This window comes from Botryllus schlosseri, chromosome 15, assembly GCF_051294905.1.
Source record: "Botryllus schlosseri isolate E-star chromosome 15, Bs_hap1, whole genome shotgun sequence".
NCBI lineage: Eukaryota > Metazoa > Chordata > Ascidiacea > Stolidobranchia > Styelidae > Botryllus > Botryllus schlosseri.
Genome location: NC_137250.1, coordinates 1,360,947 through 1,378,245, shown reverse-complemented (window position 1 = coordinate 1,378,245; position 17,299 = coordinate 1,360,947). Strand labels below are relative to the sequence as shown.

Genomic DNA, 17,299 nt, shown 5'->3' with positions numbered 1-17,299 from the left:
ACATTCGGGACCTTAGCTGCCCCACCCCAACCCCCCAATTGATGCATCGATCTCGAGAGGGGCCAAAATATTATCTCATGAAACGACATAAATTACGGAGTATTTGTTTGAAGAATTATTGAAATTTCTACAAATTTTCTTCGCACCGCGCGCGATTTCACATCGTTCGATGTCTTGGTTTTAATAGGGGTACCCATATTCCTAATAAAATAATACGCATAATTTATAGAATAGGCTTTTCGGTGTAGGCCATTACCGCGCCACGACATTTCTTGACATATGAAGTTTCGACCAACATGCGACTCTTCGTAATGTGCTGCCAAAAATTCGACAGTGAGAAAACCTCTGCAGAGAAGGGTCGAAACCTTCGGCCAAATTTTCCATTGACTAAAGAGGCGCCTAAAGGAATTTCTCCAAATATTGCTGTCGTCTAAAATTCACAGTGATATATGCAATTGTCAATATCGTTGAACGAATGCCATCATGAATTAGGGAAAACATTCACGCTAGGCGCGACCAGTTAACTGTAACGCACTGAAAACACAAAAACTGACGCCTACGAACAGCGGTTTAGACGTCAGTCGCGGTTTAAACGTCAGTCTGGTGGGTCGCGCAATGAAATTTGGATGAAACACTTTATCGCGAACTGAAAAAGGTTGAGAAGCACTGGCCTAAAGTACAACTTAATTTGGAGGTTATATCCGCAGGAAGCATAGAAACGGGTATTTTACACCGATCAATATCCCAGTAGCAATAGTATTATGCCGCTCCAGCCAACACGGTTGAGACGTAAGCTTACATTTCATTGAAAGTCCTCGTCGAAATTGTTGGCAAAGTGACGGAAAATATTGAATTTATAAAATTATAGCCTTTGATTGTTTCAGCTGATACAGTTGGTGATGCTTAAAAGGTCAGCATTGGTGCTTAATGCGGCCGGGTTTGTCGCTAGGTATTGTGGACATTATTATATTTAGTTTCGGAAATTTAGAGTGGGAATTAGTAACATGACGTCACGTGACGTCATAGGCTCACTTCGCGCTCACACAGAGTCTTTCAAAAGGGTTCGCGTTCACAGGATCCGGAACTTCTCTGAGTATTGCAGTATCTGTGATACTTCTCTAGTACACTTCGAATTTTATTTTGAAGTAATCTTTGCCAATTTCTAGTGCACACTGGAGTGCTTCAGTTAATGGTCTTAATGTACTTCTACTCAACAGTTTTCAGCCTAGCATATTTACATCTCTACATGGAAAATGCCATTTCTTCCTCTACTCAAGTATAAATTTACCACTTTGCTTCTACTTTTATTCGGGTATCAACGACGACAACTTTGGCCACCTCTGATTGTGTAAATTTTGCTTAGCTCGTCTCGGCGACGCATTGAAGAGTTTTTAAACCAGCAATTCAATATTTCATGTCTGCAGTAATTCTTTGGAAATAAATACGATGTCTTGCCTAAACGTCTTATTTAAAGTATAAGCAACTAACTTTACATGCGAACAAATAAGATATTTGGGCATTTTGAGGCGGAGCACAATTCACTTTTTTCAAAAACTATAGAAACCCGTCCTGATCCAGTTATGGCAACCGGGCTGAAAATGCGAACTCGGACCCAATTCTGCTTCCGAAAAACGTGCCGTATTCCTGTCTGGTTGGAATCCAAAATCCTAACAGTGCACATTTCTGACCAACTGTTACCAACGGTCGCATGTGTCAATATCGTTGTGTTGTTATTTCGGTATTTTATAGCTGAATTATTTTCTGTTATACCACAACCGTTCGTTGTGATCTGTCGTTCGCGTGCATTACCCCCTTTTGTCATTATTACGTGACAACGACGAAAGTGTATCAACATTTCTAATTTGGTACATCTCATTTGCCTATGGTCAGTCACTGTAAAATCTTCGATGGAAAATAAATGTCAATATTACCAGATATATTTTTGCGAAAATATGTTCCCGACTTGAATACGAGAGAAGACTTTTATCATTTTAATTAAATTGTTGCATCGACTTTTCGTTATCATTGCGCATTTCGTTATCATGCCTCCGCGATAAAAATGTCTGCGGCAGACTCGCACAGACACCGATGGTGATTTAGACGTATCAATACCGGCGAATAATGTTATCAGCTATAGCAAATATGTTGTCGCAGCTGGCTAGCCGGCGATTATTGTCGAAAGGTAAAGTATGTTCTCGGCGATATTGTATTTTGTTACTGTTCTAGACGTGTGAATCAGCTGAGAAAGTTATGATTGTTTTGGTTTCATAGGAGTGTAAATCATTTTGCGGATTTTTTGATTTGTGATTGAATAAGGAACTGAAAGATTTTTCAAGCATAGACTAAATTTAAAATCTTTCCAATCAACCGAAAAGCTTTCCAGTGGCTCATGAGCGGTGTTGCATGAAACATCAGCCGTTTCTTGAGCGAGTATTGGGGGTTCCTTCAATGTCGAAGACACACATTCAACTCATACATATCATTTCAGATTTGGTAAATAAATTCTCGTCCTTGATTAGAATGAAATTTCATACGCCGACTGCGATGTTGAATGAGAATAAACTTCATTCTGTGCCCCTCAAATGGAATATTTTGACTACACGATATTCGAACGAACTGCTCAAGGAGCACCACCATCTGGCCGGTGCCAACTGCAGCAGTCATATTTTACTACATTGATTTCGATCGCGAAATCGAAATAATCTTGACGAACATATCGGATCATAAATAATCTCTGATGACACGAGTGAAATGGACCGCAGAGTTCAGTGCACTCGCTATGTTATCAAAATACCTATTCGTTAGGTTAGGCGGTATGAGGCCAGAGGAAGGTCGGGTTGCCTGACATATGAGCATGCGACACAATGGAAAACGACAGTTCAGCATGGAACATATCAGCATGCGTCACTTCAGCGTGTGACTGTATAACCCAAAAACTTACCCTTACCCGAAACATAGCCTAACCTAACCTAGCCTAACCTAACCTAAAGCCTAACCCTAACCCAACCATAAATCTAACCCTAACCTACCCCTAACCCGTAATTTAACCCACATGCTCATGTGTCATATGCCAAATTGTCGCATGCCGAAGTCTCGCATGCTGTAATGTCGCATGCTCATATGTCCACGGACCGGTAAGCCGACCACAAATTTCGCATAGCATTGTTATACTTTTTGTAAGCTTCCGCGAGCCCCACCATTACTAGTAAGTTCAAAATTAATAACGTTGTACATTTGGAATTCGTTCAACCAAATGAATTTAGAGATAGCAAAACTAATTCTTCAATGCGGTTGGTTTTATCACTTGCGTGGATTCCTGCAATATTACCGAAACAACTTTCGTCCAGTCCTTACTTTATAAGTTTTCCAAATGTTGGAAAAATTACTGTATGCCCAGCTTTCCTTCATGTATAGCGATCAGCGTCTCAGTACCAGTCCTTGTCGGGGTATCGAACCTACCGTAACTATCCAGTAACTTCCAGACTGTAATTTCTTATTCTACACTTCCAGCTATAATCAGGGAATCAATCACATTCAGGGCAGATCAGCTACGATGAGTCTATAGCGAGATCGATTAATTATATTGATAAGCTATCTGATTGAATACGGTTTACCCAGATCAGATCCAGGCGAAAGTAATTGCGAGTACACTTTATAGCACGGTGAGATAATTTGGAGGTTACATTGAGGTTGCATTGCCGATTTTCCGTCGCATGAAGCTTATACCGTAACATTTCTGGCATGAACTAAATCTGATTTACGTAACAATCATGATTATATATATAGTGAAAGGGTTTAAGAAGTAAATGTTTCCAATGAAATCGTATTATTGTATTTGCTGATACGGCACGGATGCGCACTTGCGCAGCTACTCCCAGACATTTTGTTGAGTTGGTAAGCACGGATATAGTAATCGCCAGACACATATCCTATTGTTCACAATTGATAAGCATAATTATAATTGGATCGTGCGGTGTGTCGTCTACACACCAACGATCAACTTCGACTTATCCCAATGTAATCACAAATCAATTTAGTTAACAGTTATCGAATGTTGCAGACATCGTAGCCGGTATATATACTGGTAATAATTTTCGCCATTGGCATTTGCGTACTCGATTTTATAGAGAGACATTATAGCTGCTGTCATATCGTGACTGCTGCGTGTTGTCCAAGGTTTAGTTTGGGAATCTGAGCTATAATCACAATATGGGTAAAGATAGAGTTACAGGGTTGCGAAGAGTGTACACCGTGGATGAGTTCGTCGATGCGTTTGGCAAAGAGCCGATATATTCATCAGAAGGTTAGGTTGTAGCTTTCCTTTCTCAGCAGCATCGAAAATTATTGTTGTTATTTTCTTCAAAAGGGAGGCATGATAGTATGATGACTACAGCGAAAGAACTTTCGAACGTGAGTATGTGGTAGTAAGTGGACTCGAATCGCCCGAATCCTCAGGAAAAACTATTCATTTTCGATCAATGCATTAACTATTTGGCACTTTGGAGTTTGCTGTACAAGAAGCGTAGTAGGAAATTAAAACTTTGACTTATAATTTATCGGACGCCCACATTACTCTTTTATATCACATATACTATTCGCGCAAACTCTATTTATATGTATTTAGTAAATTAGGATCATTTGGCAATAAAACACTTTTCTAGGAAAAATGATTTCCTACACCTCAATGTAATCATGGAATTTGCATAATTTGACTTTCGCGATATTTTGCAGATACATGAGATCGACGAGACTGGAATGCGGCCATTTGTTAAGAATGGAATGAGACGTGACGCTCAAAAAAGAAGTAAGTATTTTCATCTGCGCAGCCTGTATATATAAATTGAATTAAAATGTATATCGTTACAGTCAGATGTAGAGATGCTTTTTGCGTCATCAGTTGCGAATTGGGCATACATACGATGTTATGTTGTGCAATGTGAATTAGGAACGGGTTTGCAAAACTCGAGTATGGTCCTCCACTCCTTTGATGTCGCAAGTCTATTCACGAACGTTGACAGGGTCTATTTGTGCTAAGATGGTGCTTTGCGATCCCCGCCTTACTTACGCTCTTACTTTAATAACATTTTGTGTACGCAAATCGATGGCTTAGTCATGGTATCTCCGCAATTTTGGCAAAGATTTGTAGGATTTCACGAAAAAGCCAAAACAACATGATGTAACGTTCATATGCTGACGACACGTTCACGATCTTCCAAAATGAGTTTGGCAGCTTTCATATTGCCTTAAATTCACCACTCGTCTTTAAAATTCGCGTTTGAAAAAATGTGACCACTTGGTACCCTTTTGGACGTTCTAGTTCGGTGGCTCCTAACCTTTCTCCCCTCACGTACCATTTCGAGTTTTATGCAATGCTCGCGTACCACCTACATAAGTTACGCGCGGCGAAGGCGGTCAAAAATGTTTCCTCCGTGTTGAGTTGCCGACGGCAGCGAAGCAGAAATTAAACTGGCAATTTAAAAGTGCAGTATGATTGCTGTAGTGGATCCGTTTGAAATTTTTGTCGCAAATATATTAAAACGGAATTTGGTTCGGTAAGAATTCCAATGCTTTACAACTAGATCTCCTCCCCGTAGGCCGTCATTGATGGGATTGCCCCTACCCACTACGACGATGGCTTCAAAAAATCAAAAATCAACCCCATCTAAACTAATAACTCCCTTCGGTCGAAACAAACAGAATCGACCCCATCTAAACTAATAACTCCCTTCGGTCGAAAAAAAATAGAATCTAATACTTGCTTACCAACTGAAAGACCTTCGAGTACCACTAGTGTTACGTGTACCACAGGTTGAAAACCACTGTTTTAGTTGAATCATCAATCGATACCTCCTGGATTTAACGGACAATATTTGCGTTAGAATTGGTCAGAGTTCAAAAAGGAACAATGATCCGTTATTACTTTTATGTATTTAGTACGCATCAATTCCCCAGATTTCGCTGTTACCAGCGACTGCAATAATGGCGATTCCTCGATGACACCGCAGCGACCACGCTATTTGTCATATAGAGCTGCATCAAATGTTCACATGGGATTCTTTTATGCGTCATGAAGTTGATTTATGCTATTTACAATACAAAAATGGAGCACACACGAGTTGACCTAAATAGTACCATGTCAGGTATAGCGAAAATATGTTACAAAACTTTTTTTGGCTAATTAGAACTAATTCCGTCATGTACTAATAGAGAGTGAAAATGAATTTGATTTACTGCAGTTTATTTTGTATAACATCACGGCACTGTTCGTACATGAAGAAATCCCTCTAAACATCTATCTTGTTACTACGTCATGCAATAATAAGCAAAGCTGCCGGTTTACAGTGTCCGACCAATATCGGTTTTTTAGTCGATTACGATAAAACCTACTTGTTCCTTCACCGAAAAGCCGGATATATTCAACCGATATGCAAAAGATCCGGTATCTACTTCGAAGCACATTTATAAAACTTTGGACGTTTATTTTAACAGCTTTATCGCCAGTGCTATGATCTGACATGAAATCTACTATAAAGGCTGCATCTGGTCAACTGTAAAATATAAAGTAATGTATCACAATTCCAAGTCTGGTAGTCGCAGAATATAGATCTCTGACTACCATGCTGTGACGTCACGAAAACTGCCGACATTGTTCTTCCTCTAATGGACGATACCTCTATTTCCTTCAAAGTGTAATATCGGTTCGATATTATCGGCGAGACGATAGGCGGGGGAACTCGAAGCATTATATTATTGAATTTATCAAATCGAATCAATTTTCAGAGACTGCTACGACGGGATGCTTCCAGAGTTTGCGGAGATTCATGAGGCCCAAAGCAGAAAAAGTCAGATGCCTGCCTTACACGAGAGAGATGGACCAAGCGACAGTTCCTGAAGACGAAATTTTCTACCAGAATTCCCTTGATGACTCGTCCTACCAATCATATCGAACTGGATTCATTGGTTAGTAGGACAATCTATAGATTTTCAATTTATTTTCTCTATTTACCACCTTATTTATATTTCAGACCAAACGCCGTGGCTGTTTGAATCATACTCTGAAACCTATTCCGAAAAAGGTTTAGAAAGAACCATATCTGTGCTCCTCGATATGACTACATTTCTCTCTAGTCTCGGTTCAGACGATCGTTCCTTGACGATTTCCATTGACGAATCGGAAAGTTCTATTGCGTAAGTCTCGCGAATCATTATGTTTTTGATGTTTGATTTGCTACTGCGATGACCTTACCGCCGGAAAAACGGTGTCAAGCCATTCTGGGTTGTAATGACTCGGGTATAGGGTTACGATATTCTGGAATTCGGAAAGGAGGACACTCTTGACAATTGAAAAATGTCAGATTACAGGACTAGAAAGTGCGGATTCTAACATTTATACTGGAAATATTGCTGTGTTGACTAAAACAGAAGGTTATCTATTCGACTCGACTCCCGAACTACCCACTTCCTAATGATGCTGCCGTGGCATTAACTATAAAAAGTCATTTTTCCAGTCTCGAATGTCCGCATCACCGTATTCGCCTCATTTAGGGCGTTTTTTTTTAAATAAAGCCTGTCCATTAACCTCGTTGTCAAAGTCATCAAGGAAGACGGATTTCCATACGTAGGACGTTTAGGCTTCCTCTGAGGATATTTTCGATTCTCTAAAAAAGAGGACAAATCCTCCTAGAGGAGGACATATGATAACCTACTAGTGTGGCAATTTTCACGTGACTCGACTTGATCCGAGGATAAGGTAATTCGTTGTCATAGAAATACACTATCCATACACATTAAACAACCATGCAACAACCGAACAGGAGTTCCCAACCTTATTTTCACAATACAAACTTGGGTTTATTCCACACCTTCATTCCCACAGCCTAAAGCCCTTATTCACCACTCAAAGATGCTTCGCTTTCAATAAAAGTAGGTAATTCCCTATTTTGTAAGGCATTGCTGTTGGTGTTGAGACCACACCCCGAATTGACAGTGACGCTTCATTTGAAAATAAAAATGATTGGTGGTAGCGGACATTGCTCATAATGGCTGTCGGCAGTTGCTCATAATTGTTTTCTACAAGTAAAACTTAACTCGACATAATTATGGTCGAATTTTCATGCACATTTTATGCTACAATACTTTAAAGTACCACAGTGATATGCCTGATGTCACGGACCAGCTACTTGGTTACGTGAGTGCTCCCAAAATATCTGGAATGTCTGATAATAGACAATCGTCTTTTATCCTCACTGCAACGAGGCTCCGTGTATCGTCAGAAATCGAATTCCATCGGAAACGTTATTACTTGGGATGGTGTGAGAACCTCACAACGTAACAGGTTCACGTGCACAAACGAACCTTTGTAGGTTCTGCACTGTGAAACCTTCAGCCTATATTGCAATTTTCCACGACGCTATAGCATATTTGGTTGAAATTCTTCTCATTTCAACCTCGGACCGGTCTATGCATGGCGCTGACAGCATAACAAAATCAGCACAAAACCAGCATGCACCTTGCCAATCTCAAAAATTTTACTTGCTTTATTACAAAAGTTTGCTCGAAATATTCAGCTTTCCGTGTTTGAATATTTTTTGACTCTCGGATGCGAGCTTGACCCGCAAGTGCACAACATGAAGAACGAAATAACTAGACGTAGGTAGGCAGAGAATGATGTTTATTAGGGTTGTCCAAAATTTGAAAAATTTCGAAAATGCTGCGTTGTAATGTCTTATTCTATAGATTATTGATTAAAAACATCAACAAGCCTGAAAGAAGCTCTCAGGAACGTCGTTAAGATTTCTTACAAAGCGTTTGAAAGTAGCTGCCAAAGAGTGGGCGGGCCACCGACGGCGAAATTGCAACTAGGCGGGCAATGACGAAACCACGATTCTTGATTGGGTAATCGGTTATGCTTCAATGATGACGGCGGCTGTCAGCTCTGATTTGGGTGCTTCACCGTGTTTGACAGAAGGAGTAGGTTTTGCTGCTGCTGAGTCTGTTGGTGACGGCTGTAATACTGTAAAAGCGTGTTGTGGTTTGATGAGTCAATAGTAGTAATGTAACAGTGGTTCTTCGAATGTATCAGTTGTAGCAGTAGTTTCTGTTTTGCGGAGGTCGAGTCTGTTAGTAGAGACGGGAATTTGTAAAGCGCATTGTGGGTTGATGCATCAATAGTTGTAATGCAACACTTGTTCCTTGCTCAATGTTTTAGTTGCAGCAGCATTTTCTGTTCTGATGAGGTCGATTTTGTTAGTAGTGGTTGTGGTTATGTACAAGGGCATTGTGGGTTGGTGAGTTAATAGTCGTAATGTAACACTTGTTACTTAAATGTTTTAGGCGTAGCTGTAATTTATGATAGAAGGCAAAAATATTACTGTCATGGCAGAGGCAAAACGGCGGAAGACTGTGCACTTGCCACAGAGAAGAACAAGATCTCGATCTGAGCATTACTTGGTCGGATATGCTTGCGATTACATCTGTGGCTCGAGATTACCAACCTTGCGAGAAGTAATGAGTTACTTTCTGCATCTGAAAGACCATTGCCCTCAGTCAACCCCTACTCGTGAGCTATGTAATGTGGTGGTTCATGATGTCATGACAGTGTGGCAAATGGCGAGAATTGCCACACTACTTAAAGGAAATGCGGTGAAATTACTTGAAAAACTGAACAAAAAATATATTTTTCTGAAGGCGACCATGAAACGGGAAAGTGATCCCAAGGGTAAGAGGAAAAAATTCACGGAAGATTTGGACAAGTTGTGGGATATTGGAAGTACAGATCAGACATGGGGTAATCGCGATTAGTAATCGTAATCGATTACGACGATTACAGCATTTTCAAGTAATCGTAATCGCAATCGATTACATTCGAAAAAATCCCGAAGTAATCGTAATCGTAATCGACTACTTCCCATATTTAATCGATTTCTTTGTGAAAGAACGATTACTTTTTATTTGTACAAGGACTGTGACATAAACTGAACACTCGTGAACAAGGAAGAGATATTATTATACCAGTTATTGAGAGCACAAACGTCTGATTTTCAAATGCCACTGCTCATTATTACGCCAGAGGTAGCCTATTAGCTTTGCTCGTCTTTGAGTAGGAAGTGTCCACACATAGATATTCGATGTACATTAGTGTGATTGTAAGAAAACCCACCGTGCTGTATATCGGTTCATCAATACATTTCAGACGCCACTACCTCGCATTAGGATAATTAATCATAATCACCTCTCTGCCTAAATTAAAATAGCAACTTTTGTATTGATGTTTGGTTATGCTTAGTTAAACTATAGAATGTAATAGTTCTAATTCTATAGTTAAATGCAGTTTCACCGTTGCTGCTTGGCGAGCAGTAGGCCTATATGGTACGAACGTACAGCAGACAAAGGTTTAAAATTTTGTACTCGTCAAATAAAACATTACGGTTTCCACAACGAAGCATTAAAATCAACAGCTGCTGATATATATCATAACTGGGCCGTTGTTTTGCCGTTTCTCGTAATGGCAGCTTGCATTACATATCTGCATTAAGTTGAAGGCAGAATTTTATGTTCACTTTCTGTTATTCTCATATTATTCTACTCAAAACGGGCGCCAATCGCTATTTCACAATTCTTTACTGAACATTTGGACCTGTCGCCATAGCCATCGGCTTATATACCATGTTAGCGTGGGTTGTAGCTAGAATCAGGATCAAAACAGCAAAAGCGTCCCCCAACCAAACCTTGGTCTTGGGCCACCATAGGGTAGTCAATTTTGAAGTTGAAGATTTAATTTCGTCAATAATATTGGTAATTGCATTATATTGCATTTTTAATCCTATCTCAGCGCCCGATGGTCAGATTTACCTGAAGAGCGGGGGGGGGGGCTGCAATAATTACTTTATTGTATGTTGTTAATTCGTGATCTCCGGTCTGTTATATTGCCAAAAGATATAGATTGTAGTGGCCCAAACAGCAGACTAAAAGAAAACTTGCTTGAGATGCACACACAAATTGTCATGTCTAATGCTCTTTGGGTGCCCGGGTGGCATTTGCATCTTGGGCTCAGATTGGAAGGAATGGACTGTTAGTCACGCCCACCCAGCGCGGCTATTACCAATGAACACATACACTGAGTTTTGGCCAATGTCTTTCTTCAATAGCACACTTCGTGGAGTCTAATGTTGGCCGAAACTGCAGATGTCTTTTGATGTGTCGGGGAGCGGTATTGACTGGCACCTAAATGCCTATTACTATGAATTATGCATGCTTTATTTCTTGAGGGGGAGCCGTATGCATTTCGAAATCAAGCTATCAAGAGACATTTAAATCGCAAAGCTCAAAGAGAAATTCCAAGTTGATGAAATCTCTCGAAAATACTCTATAATTTATGTTGGTTTACAAAATACTTTTGAGTCCCCTCCAACCACGCTCCCCACCGTATTGGGGAATTGGGAGTGCGGCAGTTATGGATCTGGCAAGAATGCAAATACTTGGGTGCGATAAACCGTCATCTATAAAATGGGCAATGGGTACATTATGACGTAACAAAGAAATGTCGCATCTTTTTTAAAGACAGTTGTTATATCATTCGGCCTTTCCAGCGCAATCCATGTATTGTCTTCCAATATAACTACTACGATGCAAAATAAATGTAATCGTGAGTAATCGTGATTACTTTTCCAATGTAATCGTAATCGTAATCGACTACTTCCCGATTTTGCTGTAATCGTAATCGTAATCGTAATCGCGTGATTCAGAAGTAATCGTAATCGCAATCGATTACATTCATGAAGTAATCACCCCATGTCTGGTACAGATGCGATAGCAATAATACAAAATGACATTTATCTATCACATGATAGAAAGCTCGAAGACATTGCATTCTATGAAGATCAACAGCAATCTCGCAAATGCATAATGTTGGGAAGAGACAAGATTCTCGCTAAAGACATCGAAAAGAAAACAGCAACCATGGCGGATAGAACTGTTAAAAACATTCAACATGACTCAAGTGATGACTATGTTGTTTTAGCATCTTTTTCATCTTCAAAAGAGGGTGATAGTTTGAGTTCAAGTTCTGATTATGATGCTGATGTTGGTCTTGGCACCTCGACAGCCATTAAGCTGATGGCACCTAAAAATATTATGAATAATACCCATGTGTCCCAAGCTCTGGATCGATTGCAAATAACAGACAACAAGGCAACAATGCTGATCGGAGCATTTATTACGGCTTGTGGCGGTGACATAGCAATGTTCTCTCTGTCAAGATCTTCGACAAAGAGAGCCTGGGAAACAAATCGTCTTGAAATTTCCAAGGATATTTCAGAAAAATTTGCAGAAAATAAACCTCAACATGTTGCTATTCATTGGGATGGAAAGCTCACAGAGGATAGATTAGGAAATCGGTATGAGGCTCTGTCAATTGTCCTATCTTGTCATCCTCAATACTCAGAAGGAAAACTACTTGGCATTCAAAAGATGCAAAATGCTGCAGGTCAGACGCAAGCAGAAACCACTTTCAACATAATTGAAAGTTGGAATATAAAAGATGCTGTAACAGCTTTGGTTTTTGACACTACAGCAAGCAACAGCGGCTGGAAGAAGGGTGCGGCAAATATTCTTGAAGACCTTCTAGGAAGGAAGGTGTTCTACCATGCATGTCGGCACCATGTGTATGAGCTGGTAGTGAAAGACGTTTGGAAATCTTTATTTGGAAAGGCCACAACTGGACCAGAGAATGCATGGTTTGCCCACCTTAAAAGGAACTGGAGCAGTCTTGACAGGGAACAGCAATTCAAGACTCTGACTATTCCTCTATGTTTTGCTGAACGAGCTGCAATGATAGTTGATAAGTTCAAGCTACTGTTGAACAGAAAAGATTTTTTCACACGGGATGACTACAAGCAATGTGTGACTAATGCTCTTGCTCTTCTCGGTGCAGATGAAGATATACGTCATCACAAACCTGGTGCAGCACACCATGCGAGATGGATGGGTACAATTCTGTATGCTCAAAAGATGTTCATGTGGGCCGACCAATTAGATTACAAATCTGAAGAAGTTGAACTGCTGCGCCGCTTCAATTTATTTTTGGTTCTCTTTTATATCCCTGCGTGGGTGGATTCAAGCATTGGTCGTGATGCAGCTGGTAATGACTTGAGATTCGTTCAGCACATGTTGAGTTATAAGGAATATGATGAGCAAGTTTCCACAGCTGCTTCACGAAAGCTTTTGAAGCACGACTGGTATATTGTTGAGGAAACCGCTGTATACGCCTTGTTTTCACCGACGGAAAGCAAGGAAACCCGGGAAAATATGGCAAAGGCGCTCCTGCAAGTAGAGCGAACTTCCAGTTTCAGAAGGGGCCCACCCTCATTGAATGCAACTATACAGATCAACAAGGACAGTACGTTGTCTGACCTTATTGGGCCCCAGTCGTGGTACATATTTGAAGTTTTTGAATGCTCTGGGGATTGGCTGCGTCAACCGGTTGATGATTGGCACTTTTCAGATTCATTCAATAAAATGAATTGCTTCGTTAGTTCTGTCAAAGTCGTTAATGATGCCGCAGAAAGAGGTGTCAAGCTAAGCACAGACTATGCTGCAATCTTGACTGACAATGAACAGCAAAGAGACAGTTTGCTTCAAGCTGTGGAACAGCATAGGAAGATTTTTGGAGACAGCAGGAAGTCTACTCTTATCAAAGGCCAGTGATCTGCAACACTGACCCTGCGATATACTTTTTAATGATGCCTTTTGTAAATAGCATTTTTGCCTTTGTTAAATCTTGAATAAAAAGTGTAATATGCGTTCGTTTTAGAGAGAGACGTCGACTTACCATAACAAGCCATAAGGAGAAATTGACTACTGGTTTGCAATTTATGAGTTACAGTCGTTGTCAACTGGTATGTTTTAGAAGGCTCGAAGGTAGCACGATGCATGCATCTAGTTCATTCTTATCTTAATTGGCCAAGCTCCTGTGCAAGAAGTAACAAAACTGTTATACACAGTGTTCAGGTAGAAAATATATTACTGGATCGTTATGCTGTTGTCGATGGCAGCATTAACAACGTCAATTTACCATATCGCCAATGCCACGAACAGAAATGGCTGCAAACCAACACAACAGAGTAGAAAGAAATCGTGACCAGCAATGATCACAAAATCAGTATTTCAGCCAATCAGTAGCTTATTATTACAGGTTCCAACCAATCAAAATTCTAGGTTCGTGATTGCCCGCCCACTTCATCGATTCCCCGCCCACATGCAGACGGCTACTTTCAAACGCTTTGTAAGAAATCTTAACGACGTTCCTGAGAGCTTCTTTCAGGCTTGTTGATGTTTTTAATCAATAATCTATAGAATAAGACATTACAACGCAGCATTTTCGAAATTTTTCAAATTTTGGACAACCCTTTGTTTATTCAACCAATCTAATGTGAAAAAATTAGTAGACGCATCATGATTCGATAAGTGTATTGCATCATAAAAAAACAAATCCTCGCGATTGATCTGATGGCCACTGTATAAATATTTATGGGGTAATATCGGCAGCGAGTATGGATTTTACGGAATTACTTCTCAGCATTTGATCGCTACATTTCATATATTTAGTGACCGCGAAAAAGTCAACAGGTACTTCGGCATAATGTGGCCTGAGTCGTCGCAAGTTATCTCGTAATGTATCACTTCACTGAAATATAGGGTTGGAATTAACAATATGATGTCACGTGACGCCATATGTTCCAGTTCGCATTCACACATAACCTTGTAAAAAGGTTCGCGTCCACACGATCGTGAACCTTTCAGGGGTTGACACCATTTTTAGTTATTACGCTTTATGATATACTTGTGGTATACGCGTTTATGATGCCATTATCGATATCCGGAGTTGAAATGGAGATTTAGCCGGAAAGCTGGCGATCAAACTATCGACCATAAAGTACAGGAAACTGGTAACCTAAATCGCGGTTTCGCACCCTAGCAAATATGCATATACTGTATATGTAATTATTTAAAAAGTTTGTCTGTTCCCCACCAGAAACCTGTATTACTTACAAATGAAGAATTCATCAACGGTTGGGAACCACTGCCCTATGATGATGTCAGTTGCGTTTAGGTACACCTTCTTTTGAAGCCGCAACATGCATGACTTGTATTTCCATAGTGCATAAAAGCATTATCGCATGTCGCAGTGCTTCTTAACCTTATTGGCTTCGCGGACCCCTTTCTGACCGTGACGGACCTTCGCGGACCCCCTAAAGTTTCAGTTCAAATTTAGCTCAATTATGGTTCAGCCGCCATCTCTTGTGCATATATAAATTGCAGGGTTGTGATAAACAGCATCAAAATGACTTTTATTCTTGAATATAACATTATAACATACTATTTATGTAGAAATTTGATAGACTTTTATTATTTCAAAGCTAATTTTGCGTATGTACTTCCTGAAGTATTTGATGGTCGTGTCTTGAATATCCTAGTCTTCAATTTGATATGAACGAGTGCCGAAAATCCATTTCCACAAAAGTAGATGTAATATTGACGCGTAACGCTTCCGGCGACACTTTTGGTGTTATCGCAACATTTAGGGCACCAAAACGAAGAAACAAATTTGTATGAACATATCACGCCCAGCCTAGTCATTTTTATCTAGCATATCGCATCTTGAAGTTATTCTGGAATAGTGCATATGTATATCACAGAATAAAATGGGTTTCGTGGTGAGGTCTCAATCCCTTCGCTGGGAAAAATGAGTAGGATATTGGCAATTTGGCAATCAAAATGAATTTGCACGGTAGGATATTTCATGTCAGACGATTATTCTGATGATGCGAGTCATGAGGTTTTAGCAGCTGTGGAGCGAAACTGCGTCGTGCTATCCGTATTTCAAAAAATGCAAATTAGGTTATCAAGCATTTTGCAAATTTAAAGGTCTCGCGGACCCCCGGTTGAGAACCACTGGCATATCGTATTCTATTGCATATAGATTAACATGGAATACGATGTCCGTGTTTATCATTGCCTCATTTTTGTTACTTTCCAGATCTCAAGATATTGACCGTGTGGATCATCCGTGGAGCCAAGTAGAATCCCTATCAGAAAGCTGCTATCCAGAGAACAGCTTGCAATCTTATAACCGATGGAAACTCACGCTGAAAGAATATGTGAAGGAAAGGGATAATTCCGACTCGTCGGTACGCTATCTTTCGTCCCCGATTTCAAAACGTAGACGAGTCGCGGCGAAGAGAATACCGCAGAGTTCTGATGTATCTTATGAAGAGCGATTATGCTGAGCGTAAACACGATGCGAAAATGGAAACTACCAATCTTAAACCGATATAATATGTTGAAACTCGGTTCCACTAACAGAGAAATTACCTCATTCGATTTCGGCGATTAGTTTACTGAAGCCAATGTTATCGCAGACTAGATATGCCATTTATACAGATAAGCCGATGAAATATTGTAACATACAATTTATATATACCGTAGTGATGAAGTACTTTAGACATTCGATGGGATCAGAACTATTTATGGAGTGGTAGAAAGTGTCTTTATTACATTAATTATATTTATTGCAGATCCTTTAATTTAGATTTCGTGTAAAACCTAAACTTTATGCCCTGTCCATCCTCTCTTATATTTTTCATGCATTTCATTAATAATTTTTCGTTAGGAAACTCTGCATGTCTAGTTTGTTACAACGAGAATTCCGTACAGCCATTACTTTTCTCAGTCATGATGACAAAATAGACAGATTTTCAGGTAATGCAAGATGATGGTATTGCTTGCGGCTGAGTAGGCATTTCCAGCATTGCCGCTTGTACACGACGCGTATTCATTCAGATATATTCCCAGTAGTCGACCTTAATCCCAAGTCCTTGAATTCATCGCTTGAGGTAAATACATGGAAATGAGAATACGGAATGGCAAATTCTGGAGATTTCCTCGGCGTGTAAGATAGGAAATGAGCCACAAATAAATAATTTCGTTAACAGCACAAACTTCTAGCTGTAAGACACCTGACAATGCACTCACACCAAAATTTTGTATATACTACTCAACTAAATTATTGCTCTTACATGTTGCACTGAGTTACCAAATGTAAAAGGGCAGGATTAATATACACGGTCAGCCTTTGAGTAAGAACATGTATCCAGGTAAGCCAAAAGTGAGCAAACTACAGCCCGCGGCCCACGAGGTGTGGCACACGAAAGTATGAAGAAACATTATGAAAATATCGAAAAATTTCGTTTTAATATCGATTTACTGTAGCAATTTTATCAACCACTTACTTAATATATCT

The 17,299-nt window shown here is 39.9% G+C and overlaps 1 protein-coding gene across 1 annotated transcript; it reads left to right on the top strand.

The window, feature by feature from the left end:
• The first annotated feature begins 3,890 nt into the window (after positions 1 to 3,890).
• LOC145457016 (uncharacterized) lies at positions 3,891 to 16,844 on the top strand. Its single transcript, XM_080335175.1, has 4 exons — positions 3,891 to 4,804; positions 6,781 to 6,960; positions 7,026 to 7,188; positions 16,037 to 16,844. The coding sequence occupies exons 1-4, from the start codon at positions 4,756 to 4,758 to the stop codon at positions 16,284 to 16,286; spliced, it is 642 nt and encodes a 213-aa protein (XP_080191301.1). The 5' UTR covers positions 3,891 to 4,755; the 3' UTR covers positions 16,287 to 16,844.
• The last annotated feature ends 455 nt before the right edge of the window (positions 16,845 to 17,299 follow it).

Excerpts from the sequence above, each read along its gene's own strand:
- LOC145457016 (XM_080335175.1), top strand. The coding sequence starts at position 4,756 with ATGCGGCCATTTGTTAAGAATGGAATGAGACGTGACGCTCAAAAAAGA. Across the intron at positions 4,805-6,780 it reads ACGTGACGCTCAAAAAAGAA|AGACTGCTACGACGGGATGC; the intron begins GTAAGTATTTTC and ends ATCAATTTTCAG. Across the intron at positions 7,189-16,036 it reads GAATCGGAAAGTTCTATTGC|ATCTCAAGATATTGACCGTG; the intron begins GTAAGTCTCGCG and ends GTTACTTTCCAG.